Consider the following 20,194-nt stretch of genomic DNA (forward strand, 5'->3'; position numbering starts at 1 on the left):
AGAAAAGTGACCTAAAACCGGCACTTCCAAGGCCATAACTTTTCTTAGAGTTATCCGATTTTGAAAAGGAATGGCTCTACATGCTTGCACTTTTAAGTTCTAAGAATCTGCGTTTAAATTTTGGTTTGGAATTTTGGGTCGATTTTCTTGAAATTTTAATGATGGTACCCTTTTCCCTTTTTTCCAAAAATGGCTTTGCAGAAAAGTGACCTAAGACCTGCACTTCCAAGACCATAACTTTTCTTAGAGTCATCCGATTTTGAAAAGGAATGGCTCTATATGCTTGCACTTTTAAGCTCTAAGAATCCGCGTTTAAATTTTGGTTTGGAATCTTGGTCCGTTTTCTTGAAATCTTAATGTTGATACCCCTTTTCTTTTTTTTTTTTCCAAAATTGACTTTGCAGAAAAGTGACGTTATATCAGCACTTCTAAGGCCATAACTTTTCTTACAAATATCCGTTTATGAAAAGGCATAGCTCTATATTTTACCGGTAAAGTTGGTAGGAAAACTTATTTTGGTCACAAGACTGTTAACATTTTTTTTTAAAGAATATTCTTTTTGTGATGAATCATAAATTTGTTGATCTTTTAACCCGTCCTAATAATGAATATAATAAATTAATTTTGTTATTTCTTGTCCATTTAAGATGATAAAGGCGATCATGCTTATCGCCAAAATATTATATTAGCTTAACAAATAGATCTTGATTTTATTGTTAACGTTTGGGAAAACACAGTCTAAGATCTGGAAATCCCTGTCACTTAAGGGAATTAGTTGCCAAGGCTGATAACGGATGTATTTATGGCTTTCTTGCGGACGATGGATTGCGACGGCAAGGGCTATGGTTTTGGACTTTTTGGAGGAAATTTATGAGATCATCATGCTGCTTATCGATCAGGCAATCTATGGCCATAAAACGTGTAAGTTCTTAGAAAAGCAAACAAGTTTCATAGGGAATTAGTTCAAATTTATTGGCGCACGAGTGCAAATCTATGACTAACTTAGGGATCTATGTTTTAGAACAGCTTGGCGGCCAGAAGGCAGGCCAAGAGGGCCAAAAGGGAGGCGTTCAGGGCGGAGCTGCCGCTGCGGAAATTGTCGACCCAGGACATCAGGGGATCCCGGTTGGCCTCCAGCCAGGCGTTGTTGGCATTGACATTGGCATCCACGCTGGCCTGCAGCGTGGTGGGCACATACTCGGACCCCTTGACGTTGTTCACCAGCTTCTGCAGCTCCTCCTTCTGCTTGGTGTTGACCACATAAGCGGAGATGCCCAAAATGTCGCTGTACAGTGGGTTAACGCCACCGAAACCGGGGTTCAGTTTACCGTACGCCTCCCAGTTCTTCTGCAGGAAGTCCACGGAGGCCAGCAGACCCACCTCGCCGCGGGAATATGCCGGACTGAGGAGGGTGATCCTCTCCTGCACCCTCAGGCCATTGGTCTCATCAATGCTGCTGGACACGAACTTATCCAGCTGGGCCGTGTTCTGGGAGCAGCCCAGGGCGGAAATCAGCAGACGACGCTCGGCCTGGTCGTTGGAGTTCATCAGCTTGTTGTACACAAAGTCAAAGTTCTTGTCGTCGGAGTGTTTCAGGGCATTGCAGTACACCTGCGACTGCAGATTGGGCTCGATCACGGTGCCATCCTCCACCAGGGCCGTCAGCTTGGCCTTGGTCTCGGTCAAACAGCTCTCCAGGCCAGCCAGACAGGCAATGTTGATCAGCAGGTTGCGGGTGTACTTCACCAGATGCTGCTCCCCACTCAGATCGTTCACTCCGAACTTGTCGTACTGCTGGCTCACCAACGCACGCACGTAGAACTGGAAATTGGCGTAGTCCGCATCTCCACTCAAATAACGATTGAACAAAGTGATCACCGTATTGGCAGCCGACCACGGGGAGTACTGATCCTCCTGGGGCAAGTAGGTCAGCAGCTCCAGCAAAGTGGCATGGGGCACACGGCCACTGGTGGTGAACCTATACAGATCGTTGATCAACTGAGCTCTATTCCTGGGATCGATCTTGTGGGGACGAGTGGTCATTCCACCGATGATCAGTCGCCAGTTCTCGGTATCGTAATTGACGCGGTAGTAGCCAGTGGATTTCTTGTTCAGAATCAGCCAGTTGCTGCTGTCCAACTTGGACTCGATGGTCAGCTCGGATTGGTTCAGCAGATAGTGGGTGGCCTCAGTGTTGCGGAAATCGGGATTCGAGAAGTCGGCATAGTTGACGGGGACATACCACAGCTTGTCGTCGGTGTGTTCCTTGTTATTGGTGTACGTCGACTGCTTGATGGTGAAGGAGCCATCATTGTAGTTACGGGTCACCGTCAGCAGGGGCACTCCACCCTGGTTGGACCAGCTTCCCATCATATTGGCCACAGTGGCGGGCACGGCGTAGTTCTCCTCCACGGCGGCCTTGGCAATGGCCTCGAAAAGCTTAGTGGGATTGGCAGCAGTGAATTTACTTTATGGGTTTAGAAATTACAAATTAGTAAGGTTAACAGAAGCAGAAAGAACTCTAAACTTACTTATCGGTCAGATAGTTATGCAGACCCCGCTGGAAAACGGTGTTGGTAAGGGCATGACGCCACATGTCCAGAACGGATCCAGCCTTGGCATAAGAAACGGAGTCATACAGCAGGGCAATCTCAGAGGGCTTCTGGACGAAGTGGGTCATGGGACGGGCACTGGAACTGGCATCATTGACCAGAGCACTCTGGTAGGAGCCAGCATGGAAGGTCTGGAAAATGTCCCACTCGGGATAGGCCTGGATTGGATGAATGGTTATTATAGATTGCACACATAACAGAGAACACCTGCAATAGAAACCCACCAAATCGACAGCCAGGTTCTCGAAGAGAGTGGCGAAACCCTCCTTGAGCCACAGGTAGCTCCACCATTCGATGGCCACCAGGTCGCCGAACCACATATGGGCATCCTCGTGAGCCTCAATAGTGGCAATGTTGGTCTGCGTGCTAATGGTCGAGTTCACTGGGCTGTACAGCAGGTACTCCTCACGATAGGTGGCCAGGCCCCAGTTCTCCATGGCCCCGGCAGCAAAGTCCGGAATTCCAGCCTGATCCAGCTTGGGCAGAGCGAAGGGCACTCCAAAGTAGTCGGACAGGCGCTTCTCCACCAGCATTCCGGTGGTCAGGGCCCACTCCTGTTCGTTTTCGGTTCCCTTGCGGGAGAACACGCGCTGTGGCAGACCATTCAGTTCGCCCTCCGAGTAGACAAACTCGGAGACGATGAAGGCCACCAGGTAAGAGGGCATGTTCACGGTCTTCTGGAAGGCAGTGACTCCAGAGCTGAAATATTAAATATATAGTACATTATATTAGAAATATTATTTATATAGCCAGAGTTTTATTTATTAAATCAGAATATTTCATATTAACTGACACTCCTTTTCATTGTGTTTAAAATGCACAAAGCAGCCAAATTAGGTCCAACATTATTTTTAGTGACTTATAATATTATGTTTAAACCATATAACCTTTTTAACCTTATAAATTTGTATTTTTATAAAGGCAAACTCATGAGGTCAGAGTTCTAGTGACTTAAAAACCTTTAACTAAATAAGAGAAAATAGCCAATAAAGTAAAAAATATAGAAAACTGACGTCTTACGAACTTTAGTACAAGATAGAATATATTTTAATATTCCCAAATTTTAATTTACCAAAAATAGTTTCTAATGTGTGCATTTCCTAGCAACTAAAACAAGGACTATAATTTTTGTATAGATATTTAAGTTTCGATAAAACCCTAAAGTTGAAGGTCAAAGTGAAAGTTTCATAATTGGCAATGTTAAACTAAAGTCTTAGGACCTACAAAAACCTTCAGCTTAATGTGAGAAAATATTTAAAAATGTCTATAGGGGGTACAAGTTAAACACTCTCACAAATAAAGATCAAATATAGAGGCAATTAAATACCAACCTGGAGGCAGTCTCGTCCACGGGCATGTTGCTGATGACATTGTAAGAGGGATCGTGCTTGATGGTGATGGTGAACTCGGCCCGCTTCGAGGGTTCGTCGTAGCAGGGGAAGGCATGGCGGGCGTCGGTGGCCTCGAACTGGGTGGTGGCCAGGTACTTGGTCTTGCCCGCTTCGTCGGTGTAGGTGGACAGGTAGAAGCCGCCGTTGTCCGTGCGCAGATGACCCTGGTAGTTGATGGTCAGAATCCATTTGGTGTTGGCCGCAAAGGTGAGACCCGTCTTGCTGAAGGTGAGGAACTCGCGGGCAGCCTCGTACTCGAAGGTCAATTCCTGGGCCACGGCACTCGCGACACCCTGCTGAATAATGGTGGCCGTGAAGTTCTCCAGCTGGCGGGCATGAACCACAATCTTTGTGGTGGCCACGACCACGTCCAGGGTAATCGCCACGGTGCCACTAAAAGCAGTTTGTCCAGTGTGCACATTTGTGGTCAGGGACACGGCATAATGGCTGGGGATCGTGTCGTTGGGCAGGCGGTAGTTATCCTCATCGGCGAAGGGGACCACCGCGCGCAGGCTGGGATTCTCCAGGCTCTGGAGCTGCTCGAAGGGCGGGAAGGTGCGCACCACGGCCGCCTGGGTGGCCGATATGGCCACCAGAAGGACCAGCAACAGGGACATGCCACCGATTGGAACGCGACTCATGGCGAAAACGCGGCAAGACTAAAACAGCCTACTCCACTCCAGCCACTTTTAAACGAGACTCTTCATCTTATCTGCTGGAGAAGGCATAAAGATTACTCTAATCTTACATGTAGAATGACCATTAGCTAGTATAAACTCTATTGGCAGTAAATCAACTATTCTAATACCCCTGAAAACCCATGAATAGGTCTTTTCGCAATGGTTGGTAACACTCACGTCTACGATAATGGCAAATAGGTGTGAACATTTCAAGATAGACACGTTGATAAAAGTCTCAAGTGTACATATATGGACTGCCCTTGATCTGATAAAAGTTGGCTGACTTTAAAGGGTTCCAATCACTTCTTAAGTGTGGTCCTAATCTACTCTAAAACTTAATTTAATTAGTCAATGGTATGTCGGTTGCTTATCAGCTAGTGAAAACAGTTTTAAATTTCAAACAAGTAACTAAAGTAAATAAAACTAAAACACTTTCCATAAAACTAGGTTCAAGCATACCCATTTAACTTGCTGATATGGTTGCGAAATATATAGCCCCCTAAGCCTTTTAGTTTAATAGACTCTTCAACACTTGCTCTTGAGATAAAGAACAGACCATTAATCCGTTGGGAATTACTAAGCGGAATGCCTCACTACGCATTATTTAATCAATTAAATGGGGATCGATTGGGTTAAACCCCAAAAGGAATACTGAAATTAAGACTACAACATGGCGTTCCGTTCTTGAAGGTTCTAGATCTCTATCTGGTTTGTCCACGTGAACTCTATAAACCAATTCCGCCATTGTAAATATCCACCTGATAATCGAATTTCGTCCTAAGCTCAACTATCAGTGCCTTATCAACAACACTGGCACTCGCAGAATTTTGATAAGATTGACCAGCACGAAGTGTGGCATCCATGATCCATAAACCAATCAATTCGAAATGCCATCCACGGAACTTTGAACTTCCCCCCACGAGGGATACCATTTTAACTCCTATTAATACACAATCTTTAATAGTGACTCATGTTATATTACTGAATTTATGTTTAATACTTGACAACATGTCTTAGTCTAAAATAGCTTGAACAGCAGCAGTGCCAAAGCACTGCTTACAATGGTGAAGAAGGACGATGTCAAAGTGGGACTGCTGTTTTCCCGGAAGGAGTCGGCGATCCAGTTGAGCACAGGATCTCGATTGGTATTCAACCAAACAAAGTTTGCTTCAATTCTAGAATCAATAACGGTGCTTAGACTATCGGCGAGATATTCGGGAGCAGTTGAGTTTACAACTTCGACCAAGGCGTTGAGCTGTTAAATAATTAATTAGTATTTCGTTCAATAAGTTTTAAGGAGGACCCAAAAGGCACTAAAGATTTGAAATTTTTTATAAATGTGCCTAAAAGTATGCAGTAATATATTTTAAGACCTAAAGTACAATAAAAAGCTACGTACTTTATTTTCTTTGCATACTTTTGGGTACGCTTTTAAGTGATTTCAAACCCTAGTGATTTCCCTTCCTCATAAATCTTTAACACTTACCCTTATCTTCTGCTTCTCACTGACCACATAGGAGGCCATACCACGCAGGGCCAAGTCCAGAGGCTTGGATGCAGTGCTAGAAAGCTTGGCATAAGCCTCCCAGCTGGTCTCCAAAAACTCCAAACTGGCAGTGAGTCCGATTTCACTTCGCGAATATGCCGAATTGAGCAGGGAAGTGCGCTCCGAGTAGCTCAAACTATTGGTGGTATCCAGGGAAAGGTTGAGGAACTCTAGCAGCTGCGTCGTAGATTCTGAGCAGCCCAACGATAACATGAAAAGGTTGCGATCGGTTCCATCCGTGGAGGCCAGCAGATCCGACTCCACTCTCTTATAGACCTCATTGGAAGTTGCTCGCAGACCGGCGCAGTAGGCCTGGTTCCTCAAAGTGGCCTCGATGGCAGTGCCATTGTAAAGGTACTCGGAAAGTTTCCTGGCAGACTGTCTGTGGCAATCAACGCTTCCCAGCTGACAGGCCAAGCTGACCAGCACGACGCGCAGATAGTTGTTCAAATAGTGCTCGCCGGGAATCTCGTTCACTCCGATCTTATCGAAGATGGGGTCGATTAGTCGCTGAACAAACATCTGGAAGAGGTAGTAAAAATCATCGCCACGCAAGTAACGATCGTAGGAAGTCAGAATAGTGTTGGCAGTTGACCAGGGTGCATACTGATCCTCGTGCTCCAGATAGCCGAGCATCTCCAACAGGATGCTGTGACTCAGGCGATCCGTGGTCACAAAGATGTACGTGTCGTACAGAAGCTGAGCCCTGTTACGGTGATGGATCTTCCAGGGCTGGGACTTCAGCACTGCACTAATTAGTCCATAGTTCTGAGTATCGTACAGGGTGCGATAGTAGAATGCATTCTGAATGTTCAGCAGCAGCCAGTCATCGCTGGCGATCTGGGAGTCCGAGATCACGGTCTCCGTCACATTGAGCAAGTAATGAGAGGCCTTCGTGTTGCGATAGTCGGGTTTGGAGGCAGTGGCAAAGTTGATGGGCACATACCACGTTGCCGCATTGCCATCGGTTGCATTTGCCAGATAGCGTTTCTGGGTGATGGTGAAGGTACCAGCCTCATAGTTTCGGGTCACGGTGAGCAGGGGATAACCAGCCTGGTGGGACCAGCTGCTGAAGATGTTGTCCACCGAGGTGGGCAGCGTGAAACCCAATTCGTTGGCTGACTCTTGGAAGGCGGCAAACAGGTCCCATTCTTCGCATGAAGTGTATTTGCTAAATGGAAGAAAATATGAGAGACATGCAAAAGTTACTACATTTACGTATATATCCTCATGGTCTTTTGTATAAAATTTCTCGTAATATATGATGGATTTTGTAGTATTCATTTTGAAATAATATATATATATATATATATATATATATATATATAAATATTTTATAAATATGAGTTAGAGTCTTAAATATTTTAATGATTGTAAAAATATGTTTAAAATATTGCATGCACAAAAAATACAACCCTAAAAACATTGTATTCAAACGATTACAAAAATAATCAAATAAATCAATTTATATTATGCATACTGTTTTTTCTTACATCTATATCCTCATCATCTTTTGTAAAATTGTTGTGTATGAAAATCATTTTGAAATAATATACATATATATATCTATGGGTATCTTGGTTGCTTACAATGTAAAGTTCTAAAAACATTCTTGAAATGAACCCTATCAAATAAGTAAAGTCAATTAAACTTAAGCTTGGTACTCACTTCTTGGTCAGGTACTTGTTAAGTCCAGTGCGGAATACTTTGTCCGTCCAGGCGTTCTTGAACATGTACAGAACGCTGGCGGGCTTGGCGTACGAGAAGGCGTTGTACCGGCCGAGGATCTCATTGGGTGTCTGGACGTAGTGCGTCATGGGAACTGCATAGGTCGCCGCATCGTTCAGCAGGGCACTGTTGTAGTCGTTCACGTGGAAGATCTGATAGGTGTCCCACTCGGGGAAGGCAATGTCATTCGATTCGTACGAGAAGAGGGTAGCGAATCCCTCCTTGAGCCAGAGATAGGTCCACCATTCCACGGAGACCAGATCGCCGAACCACATGTGTGCGTACTCGTGTCCAATGATGTTGGCAATGCTCGTCTTCAGGTTGACCGTCGAGTTCTGCTTGTTCCACCACATGTACTGCTCGCGGTACGTGGCCAGGCCCCAGTTCTCCATGGCTCCGGCCGAGAAGTCCGGAATGCCGGCCTGATCCAGCTTGGGCAGGGCAAAGGGAACTCCAAAGTAGCCGGCCAGACTGGATTCCACAACCAATCCAGACCAAAGTGCCCACTCCTGCTGATCCTGTTTTCCCTTGCGCGAGAACACCCTTTGGCGCAGGCCATTGAGTTCTCCGGTGGTGGACTCGAAATCGGACACAATGAAGGCCACCAGGTAGGTGGACATCTTTGGCGTTGTTTGGAAAACAGTAATTCCAGAACTATAGGGTAAGATCATTAAAAAACAAAATTAATATTAAATTAAATTAAATTACTAAAATAAATAAGGATTAATATTTATTTGTAATCTCCGGTTTCGTAATATTTGTCATATTGTCAACTGTGCGTATGAGTATTTTGGGTCTTATTCGCAATTTTTTTAACTCAACATTTCTTTAGTTTTCTAGACAAAATGTTCTTCTATTTCTATATATTTTTTTGCAATAAATTGTATAATATAAAGTATATAGAAGGAATTATATTTATTTTTAATAATATTTGTTATAATGTCAGCACTGCAAATTTTTTAAAACTTCTATAATACCAACCTGCTGGTAGACTCGTTCACAGGCATATTGCTGATGGCCGTGTAGGAAGGATCATGATGAATGGTGATTGTGAAGTTGGCTCTTCTGGCTGGCTCATCGTAACAGGGGAAGGCATGACGGGCATCGGTGCTCTCGAACTGCGTGGTAGCCAGGAAGCTGAAGGAAAAGTTCAAAATCATTGTTTTCAAATTAAAACGATAATCACACTTTACTTGTCATGTCACATGTTACCGCTCTAATATACGATTATTAAGATAAGCCAAATTGGGTTTATTGATAATGAAACAAACAGAAAGTACCCAGTCAAGCACAATCGTTATTAATAGTTCGATAAGCACTAGCAAGTCCGGTACATGTTCTTAATCCAATAAAAAGTAAGTCAAGTACAAATTTCTAAGGATATTTGATATCACTCGAAAAATTTTAATCTTTTGGTAATAAAATGTATAACCCACTTTAGAGGCAGATTTAGAATTTAATTTTTAAGGGGTTTCTTGAAACAAATTTTTTGTTTTATAAAACTTTTTACTAGAGAAAAATTAGTTTTGGATTACTTAATAATTTTTTATCTTTAACCAAAATGTCCAAGCGAATTCACAAAAAATTTTGAGATCAATGGATCCTTAACTACTTTTTTAGCACTCAACAAACTTGTTCTATTACATACACTTTTCAAGTGATTTGTTTGAATAAATGGATCTTAGTCCCTTATTTAAGGTCACATAAGCTACTTACTGCTGCTTGCCATCATCACCCGTGTAGCTGGAGATATAGAAACCGCCATTGTCGCTGCGATGGGTGCCATTGTACTTGATGGTCAGTGTCCAGTTGGTTTCGGCGGCAAAGGTCGCTCCATTGGTCGCCGTAAGGACGAGGAATTCGCGCTGCTGTTCAAGGGTCACGGTGAGTGGGATTGCCGTGGCCGTGGCCGAATCGCGGCTGATGATCGATGCCACGAAGTTCGACGTTTGCCGGTAGTGCAATTTTATTTCCGAGGTATCCAGCAGGACCCTCAGATTGATAATAACGGTGCCGTTGAACTGAGTGTTGCCAGTGTGGACATTTGTCCAGAGATCCACATTGTAGGACTCCGGTGCCGTGGTATTCGGCAGTCGATAGTTGCCAGCACTGTTGTCGTCCACGCGGGGCGCGGCAAGAAGGCCGGCAGCACCCTTGGTCTCCAATTGACCATCGTCCAAGGACAATGGAGGGATCAAACGCGCCTGTAGGCTGCCCACTGCCAACAGCAGCAGGACACAGGAATTCAGCAGACACCGTGTCATGTCGGCTGCTCCAAGAAAGACACTTTCGGTTTGTGGTGGGCTGCCGCTCGGACACGGCTTATTTATGGACTACTCCGTATCTTATCCTAATCGACGATCACAGTAAAGATTGTTGCTCAACACTAGATAAAACCGGCAAAAGCACCCGTTATTGGCAAAACGTAATGTATAATTGAGCCGTAAATCGCTCAAATATCAGCTAGTCTGGGGTTCTCAAGTCCGTGCATGATTACTTCAAGTGGTTTTAGTTTTTGGGCGATCTGACCGATAAATAAAAAAGTACCAAATTTATAAGTACCTTCCCTGGTGACTCACTATTTATATGACTCAGTAGCCCGATTAGCAGAAGATTGTTAATCAAATTAATATTCTATTATATAGTTTTAGGTACATAACTGCGCAGTAAAGTTCGTCTGTGACCTTTTAGAGTTAAAAGGCACCGAAATAATAGCAAGTCATAGGAATATTATCGAAACCGCTATAAATACTTAAAATTCTTCAATTTAATAAACAAGTTACTGTAAGTTAACCAAATAGTATAGGATATTAACCAGTACTTTACATTCCAAACAAAATATAGCAAAATCTAATATTAATAAAAGAACAATTTAATTTATTTCAGTCCAGTATCCAAATTTTTTTTAACAGCTTTTCCATAAATAGAAATAGAATACTTTTTCAGATTTAACCAGTTTGCCAGCAGTTTACAATGAGAAAAGGATTTATAAGTCAATACAAAAATGTTTTATAGTGTTTTGAAAAAGTCTGCAAATATTGTTTACCAAAGCTTGTCTTATAAAATAGGCTATAGATCAGATGACCATTTATTGCCGATGACTTTTCTTTTATTTTGTGCTTATCAATTCACCACAGAAGTGTCTAGAGTGGTAAAAAGCACTTTACTTTTAATTGATAACGACCAAACTCTGTTGTTTTATAAGAATTAATTTATTTGTAATTAAGCTTGTACTTATGTAGTCCCTAGATAATAACAATAGTAATCATCTATACATATCTATCATTCGTAACGCACTCCGCACCACTCGAGTGGCATCCTTAAGGATACCTTGCGGCCGATTCGATCCATTTGCCGCACTGAGTGAGGCGGCCAAAAGGTCTTCACTTCTGCTGGTCAACTGAGGAACCTCGCCCAGCAGCCAACTGTGGATCTGCGTCTCGAACTTGTCCTGGAAGTTCTCGGTGATCTTCACCTTTTTGCCCACCAGCGGAGAATCGGACTCGATCAGTGCGTGGTTCGATTTAATGCCCTCCAGTTCCATGTAATCTGCAATGGTTTGGCGCAGCCTTTCAAACTGAAATATATATAATAACAAAAATATATATTAATGAATTGCAAACAAATATTTCCATAGGTAAATCTTAGAATCATATTGTGTGGTGTGTTATTAAATTAAATTTGTATATTTGTAAGTAATAACCTTTTTTTTTCATAATATTTATTTGAGATTTTAATATTTACACCATTTTGTTCTCTAATCTAGTGATGTGTATACATTTTGGCTAGATTTTATACATTTTGTGTGCCCTCATGTAGGGCTACATTTATTTTTCACTTTTACTGATTTTTATTGACTTTAAATTAAGCCCCTTTTTAAGCAAATTAAAAATTGGAAACAATATGATTAGGATCGGATGTTTCTACTTACATGTGGCCTCTGATGTCTGGGCACAAATTCAGCGATCTGATTGAAGTCCTCCACAAAGTTTGGCGATCGGCAGACCAGCCTGTAGTTGCGATCGATATACTGCCAGATGACTGGTCGCGTTGACAGACTCGACTTGAACACATAGAGGATATACATCATGGCCTCGGGTTCGGAAAGGATCATGTGCGAGGAGCTCTCGCCCAGTAGGACTTCCAAATAGTGCAATAGGTGGCGATGACTCTGAGTGCAACGCAGAGCATAAATCATGTCATCGTAGTACTCTGATCCGCGGTCTGCTGCCTTCAGCACATCGATTACCCTGTGAAAGTCGCGATCGCTTAGGTAACGCACTCCCATGCACAAAACAGTGTCGTATGTGCCATAGTATTCCGAATCTGTGGTTAGATTGATTTTATTTATGATATACTCCTTGGCCAGATGGCGAGTGTATTCCAGGCACTCAGGAAGATCCGCTAAGCAGGCCATGTGTAGTATCCTGTTACCCCGATCCAGGGAAATATTCGCAGTCTGATCCACATAGACTCGTCTGAATATCGGAGTGACCAGGCGGCGTACAAACTCATTGAAATGTTTCTGCGATGAAGTGCCAAACAGATTTTGCGACAGGCAATCGATGGAATCGGCCACCTCATTCCAGGTCAGTATATCCTCCTCGAGCTCCAGATACTTAAGCATTTCAAACACCACATCCACCTGCTCGATTTCGTTGTGCTCGATGAGGGGCTTAAGGTCACGGAAGAGTCCGGCTCGATTTACCGGATGGATGACGGAGTGATTGGCCTGCAGCTGCCTGGCAATGGCCATTAGATTGTCCGTATCGTAGTGGACGAGATAGAAACCCGTCTGCTGTTTGTTCACTATAATCCAATCCCTGCCACTCAGGTGGATATTAAGATCTCCCAGTGGCACAGAGTACTGCGCCTGGGGTGGCATGAATATGTCCACCTGAGTGTCCTCGAAATTGGGCGACTGTTCGGTGGCAAAGTTCAGGGGTATCCACCAGAGCTCGTCCTTGGAGTGAACCGATCGCTGGCTAAAGGTTATGGTATTGTTCTCGTAATTCCGCTTCACCACCAAAATGGGCAACCATTCGCTGTGCGTCCAGGACAACATGATCTCCCTAATCCGCGAGGCCCACGATTTCTGCGAGAAATACTCATCCTCCTGGAGCTCCGCCTGCAGGGCATCGAAGAGGTTCAGCTCGTTGGCCGCACTGTAACGACTGGGCGAAAGAGCAGAGGACCTTGGCCCATGAGTTCCAATTGACCAGTTCGATGCGACATTCACTAAAACTTACTATTTCTCCAGAAAGTGGCTGATGCCTCGCACGAAGACCTTCTGGCGGAAGGCGTGGTGGAACATCCTGATCACGCAGGCGGCTCTTTTGTAGGAAATAATGTCGAAAACTCCCATGATATCCTTTTCACTCTCCACGTACGAGGACATCGGACGGACGTCAAAGAAGCTGTTATAGCTGTAGGCACTATCAGCCTCATGGGCCACAAAAGTCTCCATTACTTTGTACTCGGGGTAAAGCTGAAACGAGTGTAATTAATTATATCAATTTAAGACTTTCATTAATTTTATTAATTTATAAAATCAATTTATAACATTTATTACTCATTATTTGATCAACAAAAAGTGTCGATTACTTCATATTAATTTTTGTGGTATTAATTTAATTTTGAGACCTTTTTCGTATCCATTGGTTTAAATTCTTGTAACAATATTTTAGTTTGTATGATAGTTTTTTTTTGGATGTATACGAAATTTTTAAATAAAAAAGTATGCATCTTTTGTATAAAGAAATTTTCGTTTTGTAGCTTCTTTGAATCTAGGAAATAAAAAATCACCTACCAAATCTGTGATCACATAGCCAAAGTAAGTGGCAAATCCCTCATTCATCCAAGTGTATGTCCACCACACCGGTGAAACCAAGTTGCCGAACCACTGGTGAGCAATCTCGTGGTTCTGGGTGATCCTATCCCACAAGGGATTTCGTGGATCCAGCGTGGTGTTCTTTAGCAAACTGGTGTCCTTGTAGGTAATTAGGCCCCAATTCTCCATGGCAGCTCCATAGTTCTTCTTAAGCGCCACATGATCTAGTTTTGGCAGGGGATAGGAAATTCCGAAATAATCCTCGAATGCAGCCACTGTTCGCACTGCATTCTTCAATGCACTTTGACCCTTTTCCTTGGAAGCTGGCGGTGCGTATATACTTTGAGTGACTCCTCGATATTTCTCAGATGTGCTCTCGAAATAGGAAATGACAAATGCCACGAGATAGGTGGACATTGGTGGAGTTGTGTAAAACAAGGTGGTCTTTAAATCACTGCAACAGAATTCAAAGTTAATAAATATTTTGAAAAGTTTAAGTTATCTATTTACCCATGAGATAATATTTCCTTGACTGGCATATTGGATATGGCCGAATAACTGCTGCCGTGTGTTATCTTTATGCTGAAATTAGACTTGATTCCGGGCTCATCGTAGCAGGGAAATATAAGACGCCCAAATGTCGGCTCCGATTGGGTGGCGGCTACAAATCTATAGAATAATTTAAATAAAAAAAAAATAATAACATTAATAATAAACTTTACAATTTAAACTTGTGTGGAAGCCCCATTAATTAATTAAACTTAAAGATCGCAATTTGTTGGCAAGTGTAATTGCTGTCTGCCTACGATTTGTGATTAAACAAAATCATTTCAGTCCAAAAATTCCCAGTCCCATTTTCAGATCATTGAACGCTAAGCAAAAAAACCAGTCGCAGCCTGAGGCAGCCGGAATGATCAATAATCAATCACATTAAGAACCTGCTCTCAATTCCACGGAACAATCGAGTCTCGTTATTCCCATCCAGTGCCAAAAACATGGGTCATGCGAATATGTTGCCCAATCGAAATCAAAACAAATCGAGTTAATCGAACTTAAGTACGACACCAAATACTATACAGTGCATATAGCTGTTCGTTTTTGTTGTCGTTTCACTATATTTTTGATAAGGGGCGACTCCTAATTGCCGGCACAGTCATGCCCCATTATAAAGAATCCCCCCATTGAGAAATCTCAGTAGTTGGGGCCCCGCGTGTCGTTTTGTTTACATCGTCACCCCGGTGACGCGCTCTCGGATCAACCGATTCGATTCTGCCATATGCGATGAGCATATAGCATATATATACGCCTGATAGCGATAAAGACCCGCCACACAGAACTGTCTACGCCAGCAAAGTAATTAAAAGGCAAAGCCAAACAAATGGAAATAATAACAAAATAAAAGTGAGAGCGTAGGCAAAGTTAAGTGACCAACACAAAGTGCACGCCGAATCTATTTTCAAGTTATGTAAGAGGAATTTACTTATACAGTAAGTGAACGTGTGCCTTTTAAATGGGTATTTCCCTGCGTACTTTTAATATCTTTAAGTTTGTATATATGGCGGGGGTTCAAAGTTTTATATATGTATAAAAATGATAAGAAAGTGCTGCCTTATATGGAAATTCCAGAATTGGCACAAAGTACAAAACAAGCAATTGTAATTTAAACAGATTTATGGTAAAATATTTGTTTAAATTAAATAAAAAGGGTACCAAAAAAAGTTATTATGACAAAGATACATATTACTTTTTCCTGGACATACCACATTATAAATTGGTAAACTAGTATTACTATTAGCCTAAAACCACATTTATTCCCTAAAATTGCACATCTTTTCTGACCCCAACACTGTTGCTGGGAAAGATAAACTACTCACGCGGGACGGTTGTTCTCCTCTTCGCTATAATCCATGTAGTAAAGACCCGCGGGACGTGTTGTCATAATGGCCGTGTACAGAATCTCAAGGCGGTATCGCTGACCCGCCTCGAAGGCCTGAAAATTCTCCTTCGGATGGATGATGAGTAGTGCCGCCGCTCGATGGAGGGTGTGAGTGAGGTTGTCCACGATCTCCAAGCCTCCATTGTCCATCAACTGATGGACGGTAATCTGAATATCGGACAGGTTCTTGGCGTGCAGCACTATCTCATTCGTCGATTGCCGGATGGCTACGTCAATGGTGGCATTTCCGCTGAAGAGCAGTACACCCTTGTGAATATCGCTGGTTATATGCAGGTTGTAGAACAGCGGATAGGTATCGTTGGGCAGGCGAAGGGAACGATGCCGCTGGGGCACGGATAATGCGCTGACCACCAGGGCCAGGGTCACCAGAAAAGCACCCAAAAGCGGCAGTCCAGACAACGGCGTGATCATGGTGATACGTGGTACGCGGACCGGATCGATAATTTGTATTTGCTCGCGCCCTGGCAACCGAAACTCGACTGAGCGGCGTTGTCGAGCACGCCGGCGGTTATAGCTAAAGCTAAAGCCTCCGAAGTCCCGATAAGATAAGACCGGACGGCTGATCGATGGGCACTCGTATAAGAGAACACCTTACTATACATTGTGAGTGCTCAAACACACTCAATGCTCTGGCTGGAGTGTGGGTCTTCCACTCGACGAAAGGGAGCGGCATTGAGCAGGTCACGGTGCGGTCCTTGGCACACTAACAACACACACACCAACGACACACCCCAACGATGCGGTCTTTCCACCCAACACTCACTCTTTTTCTATAGCAGGTGCCGGTGCACATCCCTACGGGTATACCCGTACTTCTTTCCAGTTCAAATGTTTCGCGAGATAAACACAATCAACCCCTAATTAGTATTATGTGTACCTACTATCAATAACCTGTTTCTTGAAGAACGTCAATATATGCATGTACTACAAGAATATCTCGTTTTTTGTTTTTGCCATTGAATTCTCGAGGCATTTGAGTGGTGTTCAATTAATTTATAACGTTATATCTTACAAGTACGAAGCAGCATATTTATATTTATTAAAAATCCAAAAACGATTGACCTTTTTGCATTTCAAGTTTTACCTTGTGGCTGTAGTTTTAAGCAATTTTTGTATTTATTATTCCTTAATATTTACCGATTTTTAGCTCATTAATAACACTTATTTATTATATACAAATTATAAATCGATCACTGTATACAATTTGAATCGTTGTCTTTTTTTTAATCAACCGCTATAAATATATACAATTTGATCGTTAATTTTAAAGCTTAACTAAAGAAAGTGGAATGTAAACAATTGGATAACTTTTTTATTGGATAACTTTTGATTTATTTATATTTTTTTATTTTTGGTATTTATTTTTTTGTTTGCGAAAGCTCTCATTGAATTAAATACTTATCTGTGATTATAATAACCATATCTTATGAGATCTTTGTTCAATTTAGTTCATATCAGCTCATACAGTTCTTCGAAACCCTACTTATATCATTATTGGAACACTCAGCCCTTTTTTATGATAAATAATGATTTGTTCATACTTTACCTTCTTGATTACGCATATTTCCGACCTGTCATTAGTTTGGACTCATAAAAAGTAAACAAGAATGAAAATGAAGAAAACAAATTAGACGGTATCTGGTAGTCACAATACCGCCATGCTATTAGTCATTTTGTTTTCGTTCCCTGAGCGCTTCGTTCGCAAAATCGAGATCGTTTATATTTTGCAATCTCACAGCCGAATGCGTCAGTTGAAGCTTAACTTTGCCAGAGTAAAGATGTCGATGATTTCTACGATCGCCCGTTTGGGACTTTTATTGTGTATCCTGGGCTGTGTGACTGCACGCCAGGATTCGGGAAGTAGAAATTGTCAGCCAAATGAGGGATATGTAAGTTTTCTAAGTTTATATAATTAAATATTGTCTTTTATAAATCCAATTTTCATTGCAGTGTCAAATGCACTCAGATTGCTGTTCGGGAAAGTGCATGACCTACCTTTACAAGTGCGCTCGTAGAGTGGACATGCCCTACCCAGTTCCCTATCCTCCAAACCAAATCTATGATGTGGTGAAAGGTCCAGTTAAACCAGTTAAAGGTATCAACGAGCACGTGCAAATTGTTGGTCTTCCCAGTGAGTCAGATCCATCGGCTGATGTTTACGATTTTAAGCCAAGGGCTGGTTTCGGCCCAATTGAAGGATCAGCAGCAGAATGCGGGAATGTCGGGGATCCGGTAAGAAAAACTTCATCATCAATTTGACCAACATTCACTTTCACTTTCGATATATATTTATATTTTAGTGCTCCCGGGCTGAGGAGTGCTGCAATTTGCGATGCCACACGTACATGCACAGGTGTGTCACCTAATTAAACTGAGAGCAATGAGTAACTAAGACAATCAGCTAACTACCAAATTAAACCAAATTTAATAAGGAGCAGCCCTTCCTTTTGTTTTTGTTCGAAATAAAACGTTTAACAAACTGTACTATTTTACCCAAAACCAATCTCTAATAAATGAAAAATTATTATTGAAGAAATTTCAGATCTGTAATTTTTAAACTGTATTTGTAACCCAACAGCCAACAATTAAAAAAAATAAGAAATAATCCTCTTAAGGGGCTTAGAAAGAGCAAAAGTATTGAACCAAGTTAAAGGCTTGGAGAAACCGTGTAAAACACTTGGACCAAAGAAGGAAAAAATGCAATGTCATTGCAAGCTATAAAATTGATAACTCATATGCAGCATTGTGGTGTTGGAAAAAAATACCCAGTAATTGCATTTACTGATAATTTTATTTACATCTGTAAACATTATCAAAAGTTAAAAGCTGGGATGTGAAAAAACCTTAATGATAAGTTAAGCTTATGCTCTTCATATTATTCTGTAGAATTTACAGTCACAATAATTTTTTAAAATGATTTTAAATTGCTCAGTAGATAATCTTAATTTCTTAATCCGTTAATCCGTTAAAGTTCTCAAAAAAAAAGAATGTAAAACACTTGAAAACGACCTTAACCCACTAAAATCTATAACAAATAAAGCGACCTTTAAACACTGATTGCCCAACATGAAGCATATTGTGCCACTTAAATATCTTCTTTATCTTTGAATTTTATCATGTCTGAGGCGTTTAAATATTGACAGGGGCACTTCCCAATTATCTCGAGCGACTTGACACAAATGTAACCCGACTTCTTGACTTCTGCAAACAGAGGAGCATGTTTAACAAGCCTAGAGCGTTGCAATTAATTATTGCCGCTGGGTCAGCGAGCCAATAAATGTGGGGTTTATAAGCCAAGTTGCTACCAACTTTGGTTCTTAGTTCACTTTCAATTAGACAGCAATTTGAAATCATGTTGGCATTTTTATTGGTCCTATTAGTCCTTGCTGTAAGGGATATTCCAGCTTGGACTCCATTGATTTTGGATTCTGTTTTATTAAAAAAGAAACTTACTGAGAGAACAACAAAATAATATTCATATGTGAAGAAATTTTAAAAGATAATTTTACCTTTTTTCGTTTTTAGTCCCAAGTAAAAGCTGTGCCAGCTGGAAAGGATTCATCTTCTAAGGATGCAAAATTACCTGTGATTTCGAAACCACCGGTGCAGCAACAGCTGAATCCTCTCAACCAGGATGAGGTTACCATGTTCACCAATATGTTCCTTGGTTTGTTCCGAGGAGTAGCCGACTATCGAAATATGGTTGCCGCCGATTCGGTTCAGAGTGTTTGGCAAAGTCCGCCGGTTGTGGATTTCAGTCACCGACTTTTTGCCAACTAGACTTATTGTTATTCAATACGAAACTGTTTCTTCTAAAACCAACTAAAATAACATTGCTGATGAAAGTACTGTGTATTTAATTTTTGCCTGGATTGGTATATAAACGTTATTTCTACTTTAGAGCCTTCAGTTAGCAACCCGACATGAATTTAAGTGCACTAATAATAATCGTTGTCCATATGTTTTTTGGTTTAAACATCGCTTTGCCAAATCTTCACGAACTTTATGGCATGGAGGAGTTTTGGCCACTTAGTTTGGGTAATGCCACCGATGTGCTGCCTATATCCAAAAATTTAACTCAAGTAAAAGGCTTCAAAATGTTTGATTCGAAATATTCATAAGCTAACGATTTATTATTTCTCAGAGGGAACGTCTGCACTGGGCCGACAAATGTGTGCAGTTTAGGAGTAGGTGCACGATGGCAGAGCACTGCTGCAGTATGAAATGCTTGAAACGTGTTTATCGCTGCGTTACTTAAACTCCACAACAGGAGTTTTACAAATAAGTTAAAATAAATAAAACATATATTTCATAATTAAAATTATATAATTTTATTTCAAAAAGTTCTGCTTAGTATTTACAATGGGTAATATTATTTAGACTTCTAGCAAAGCTTTTAAGGTTGTGTAAAGAGAGTATACTCAGCGTTGTATCACTTATCCCTAAAAGT

At 41.7% G+C, this 20,194-nt stretch overlaps 5 protein-coding genes across 6 annotated transcripts; 2 read left to right on the top strand and 3 right to left on the bottom strand.

Annotated features, from left to right (window-relative positions):
* Positions 1–946: 946 nt before the first annotated feature.
* Positions 947–4,678, bottom strand: LOC128251869 (aminopeptidase N). Its single transcript, XM_052979113.1, has 4 exons — positions 3,944–4,678; positions 2,837–3,311; positions 2,532–2,770; positions 947–2,467 (listed from the first exon to the last, which is right to left on the bottom strand). The coding sequence occupies exons 1-4, from the start codon at positions 4,642–4,644 to the stop codon at positions 1,018–1,020; spliced, it is 2,865 nt and encodes a 954-aa protein (XP_052835073.1). The 5' UTR covers positions 4,645–4,678; the 3' UTR covers positions 947–1,017.
* A 961-nt stretch (positions 4,679–5,639) lies between these two features.
* LOC128251860 (aminopeptidase N) lies at positions 5,640–10,268 on the bottom strand. Its single transcript, XM_052979102.1, has 5 exons — positions 9,674–10,268; positions 8,939–9,094; positions 7,898–8,611; positions 6,170–7,400; positions 5,640–5,938 (listed from the first exon to the last, which is right to left on the bottom strand). Exons 1-5 carry the CDS (start codon positions 10,219–10,221, stop codon positions 5,702–5,704), a joined length of 2,886 nt encoding a protein of 961 aa, XP_052835062.1. The 5' UTR covers positions 10,222–10,268; the 3' UTR covers positions 5,640–5,701.
* Positions 10,269–11,148: 880 nt separating this feature from the next.
* LOC128251850 (uncharacterized) lies at positions 11,149–16,240 on the bottom strand. Of its 2 annotated transcripts, XM_052979081.1 has the most exons (6): positions 15,662–16,238; positions 14,298–14,456; positions 13,767–14,241; positions 13,207–13,445; positions 11,889–13,131; positions 11,149–11,534 (listed from the first exon to the last, which is right to left on the bottom strand). In XM_052979081.1, the coding sequence occupies exons 1-6, from the start codon at positions 16,153–16,155 to the stop codon at positions 11,223–11,225; spliced, it is 2,922 nt and encodes a 973-aa protein (XP_052835041.1). In that variant the 5' UTR covers positions 16,156–16,238; the 3' UTR covers positions 11,149–11,222. The 2 variants fall into 2 exon arrangements, with proteins under 2 accessions (XP_052835041.1, XP_052835049.1); XM_052979089.1 differs by lacking the exon at positions 11,149–11,534 and having other exon boundaries at positions 13,012–13,152; positions 15,662–16,240.
* A 1,242-nt stretch (positions 16,241–17,482) lies between these two features.
* LOC128251994 (uncharacterized) lies at positions 17,483–18,280 on the top strand. Its single transcript, XM_052979325.1, has 3 exons — positions 17,483–17,633; positions 17,695–17,976; positions 18,045–18,280. The coding sequence occupies exons 1-3, from the start codon at positions 17,487–17,489 to the stop codon at positions 18,108–18,110; spliced, it is 495 nt and encodes a 164-aa protein (XP_052835285.1). The 5' UTR covers positions 17,483–17,486; the 3' UTR covers positions 18,111–18,280.
* A 731-nt stretch (positions 18,281–19,011) lies between these two features.
* On the top strand, positions 19,012–20,066 carry LOC128252008 (uncharacterized). Its single transcript, XM_052979366.1, has 3 exons — positions 19,012–19,132; positions 19,270–19,826; positions 19,889–20,066. The coding sequence occupies exons 2-3, from the start codon at positions 19,668–19,670 to the stop codon at positions 20,000–20,002; spliced, it is 273 nt and encodes a 90-aa protein (XP_052835326.1). The 5' UTR covers positions 19,012–19,132; positions 19,270–19,667; the 3' UTR covers positions 20,003–20,066.
* Positions 20,067–20,194: the final 128 nt, after the last annotated feature.

This window comes from Drosophila gunungcola, chromosome 3R (genome assembly GCF_025200985.1).
Source record: "Drosophila gunungcola strain Sukarami chromosome 3R, Dgunungcola_SK_2, whole genome shotgun sequence".
In the NCBI taxonomy this organism is placed as follows: domain Eukaryota; kingdom Metazoa; phylum Arthropoda; class Insecta; order Diptera; family Drosophilidae; genus Drosophila; species Drosophila gunungcola.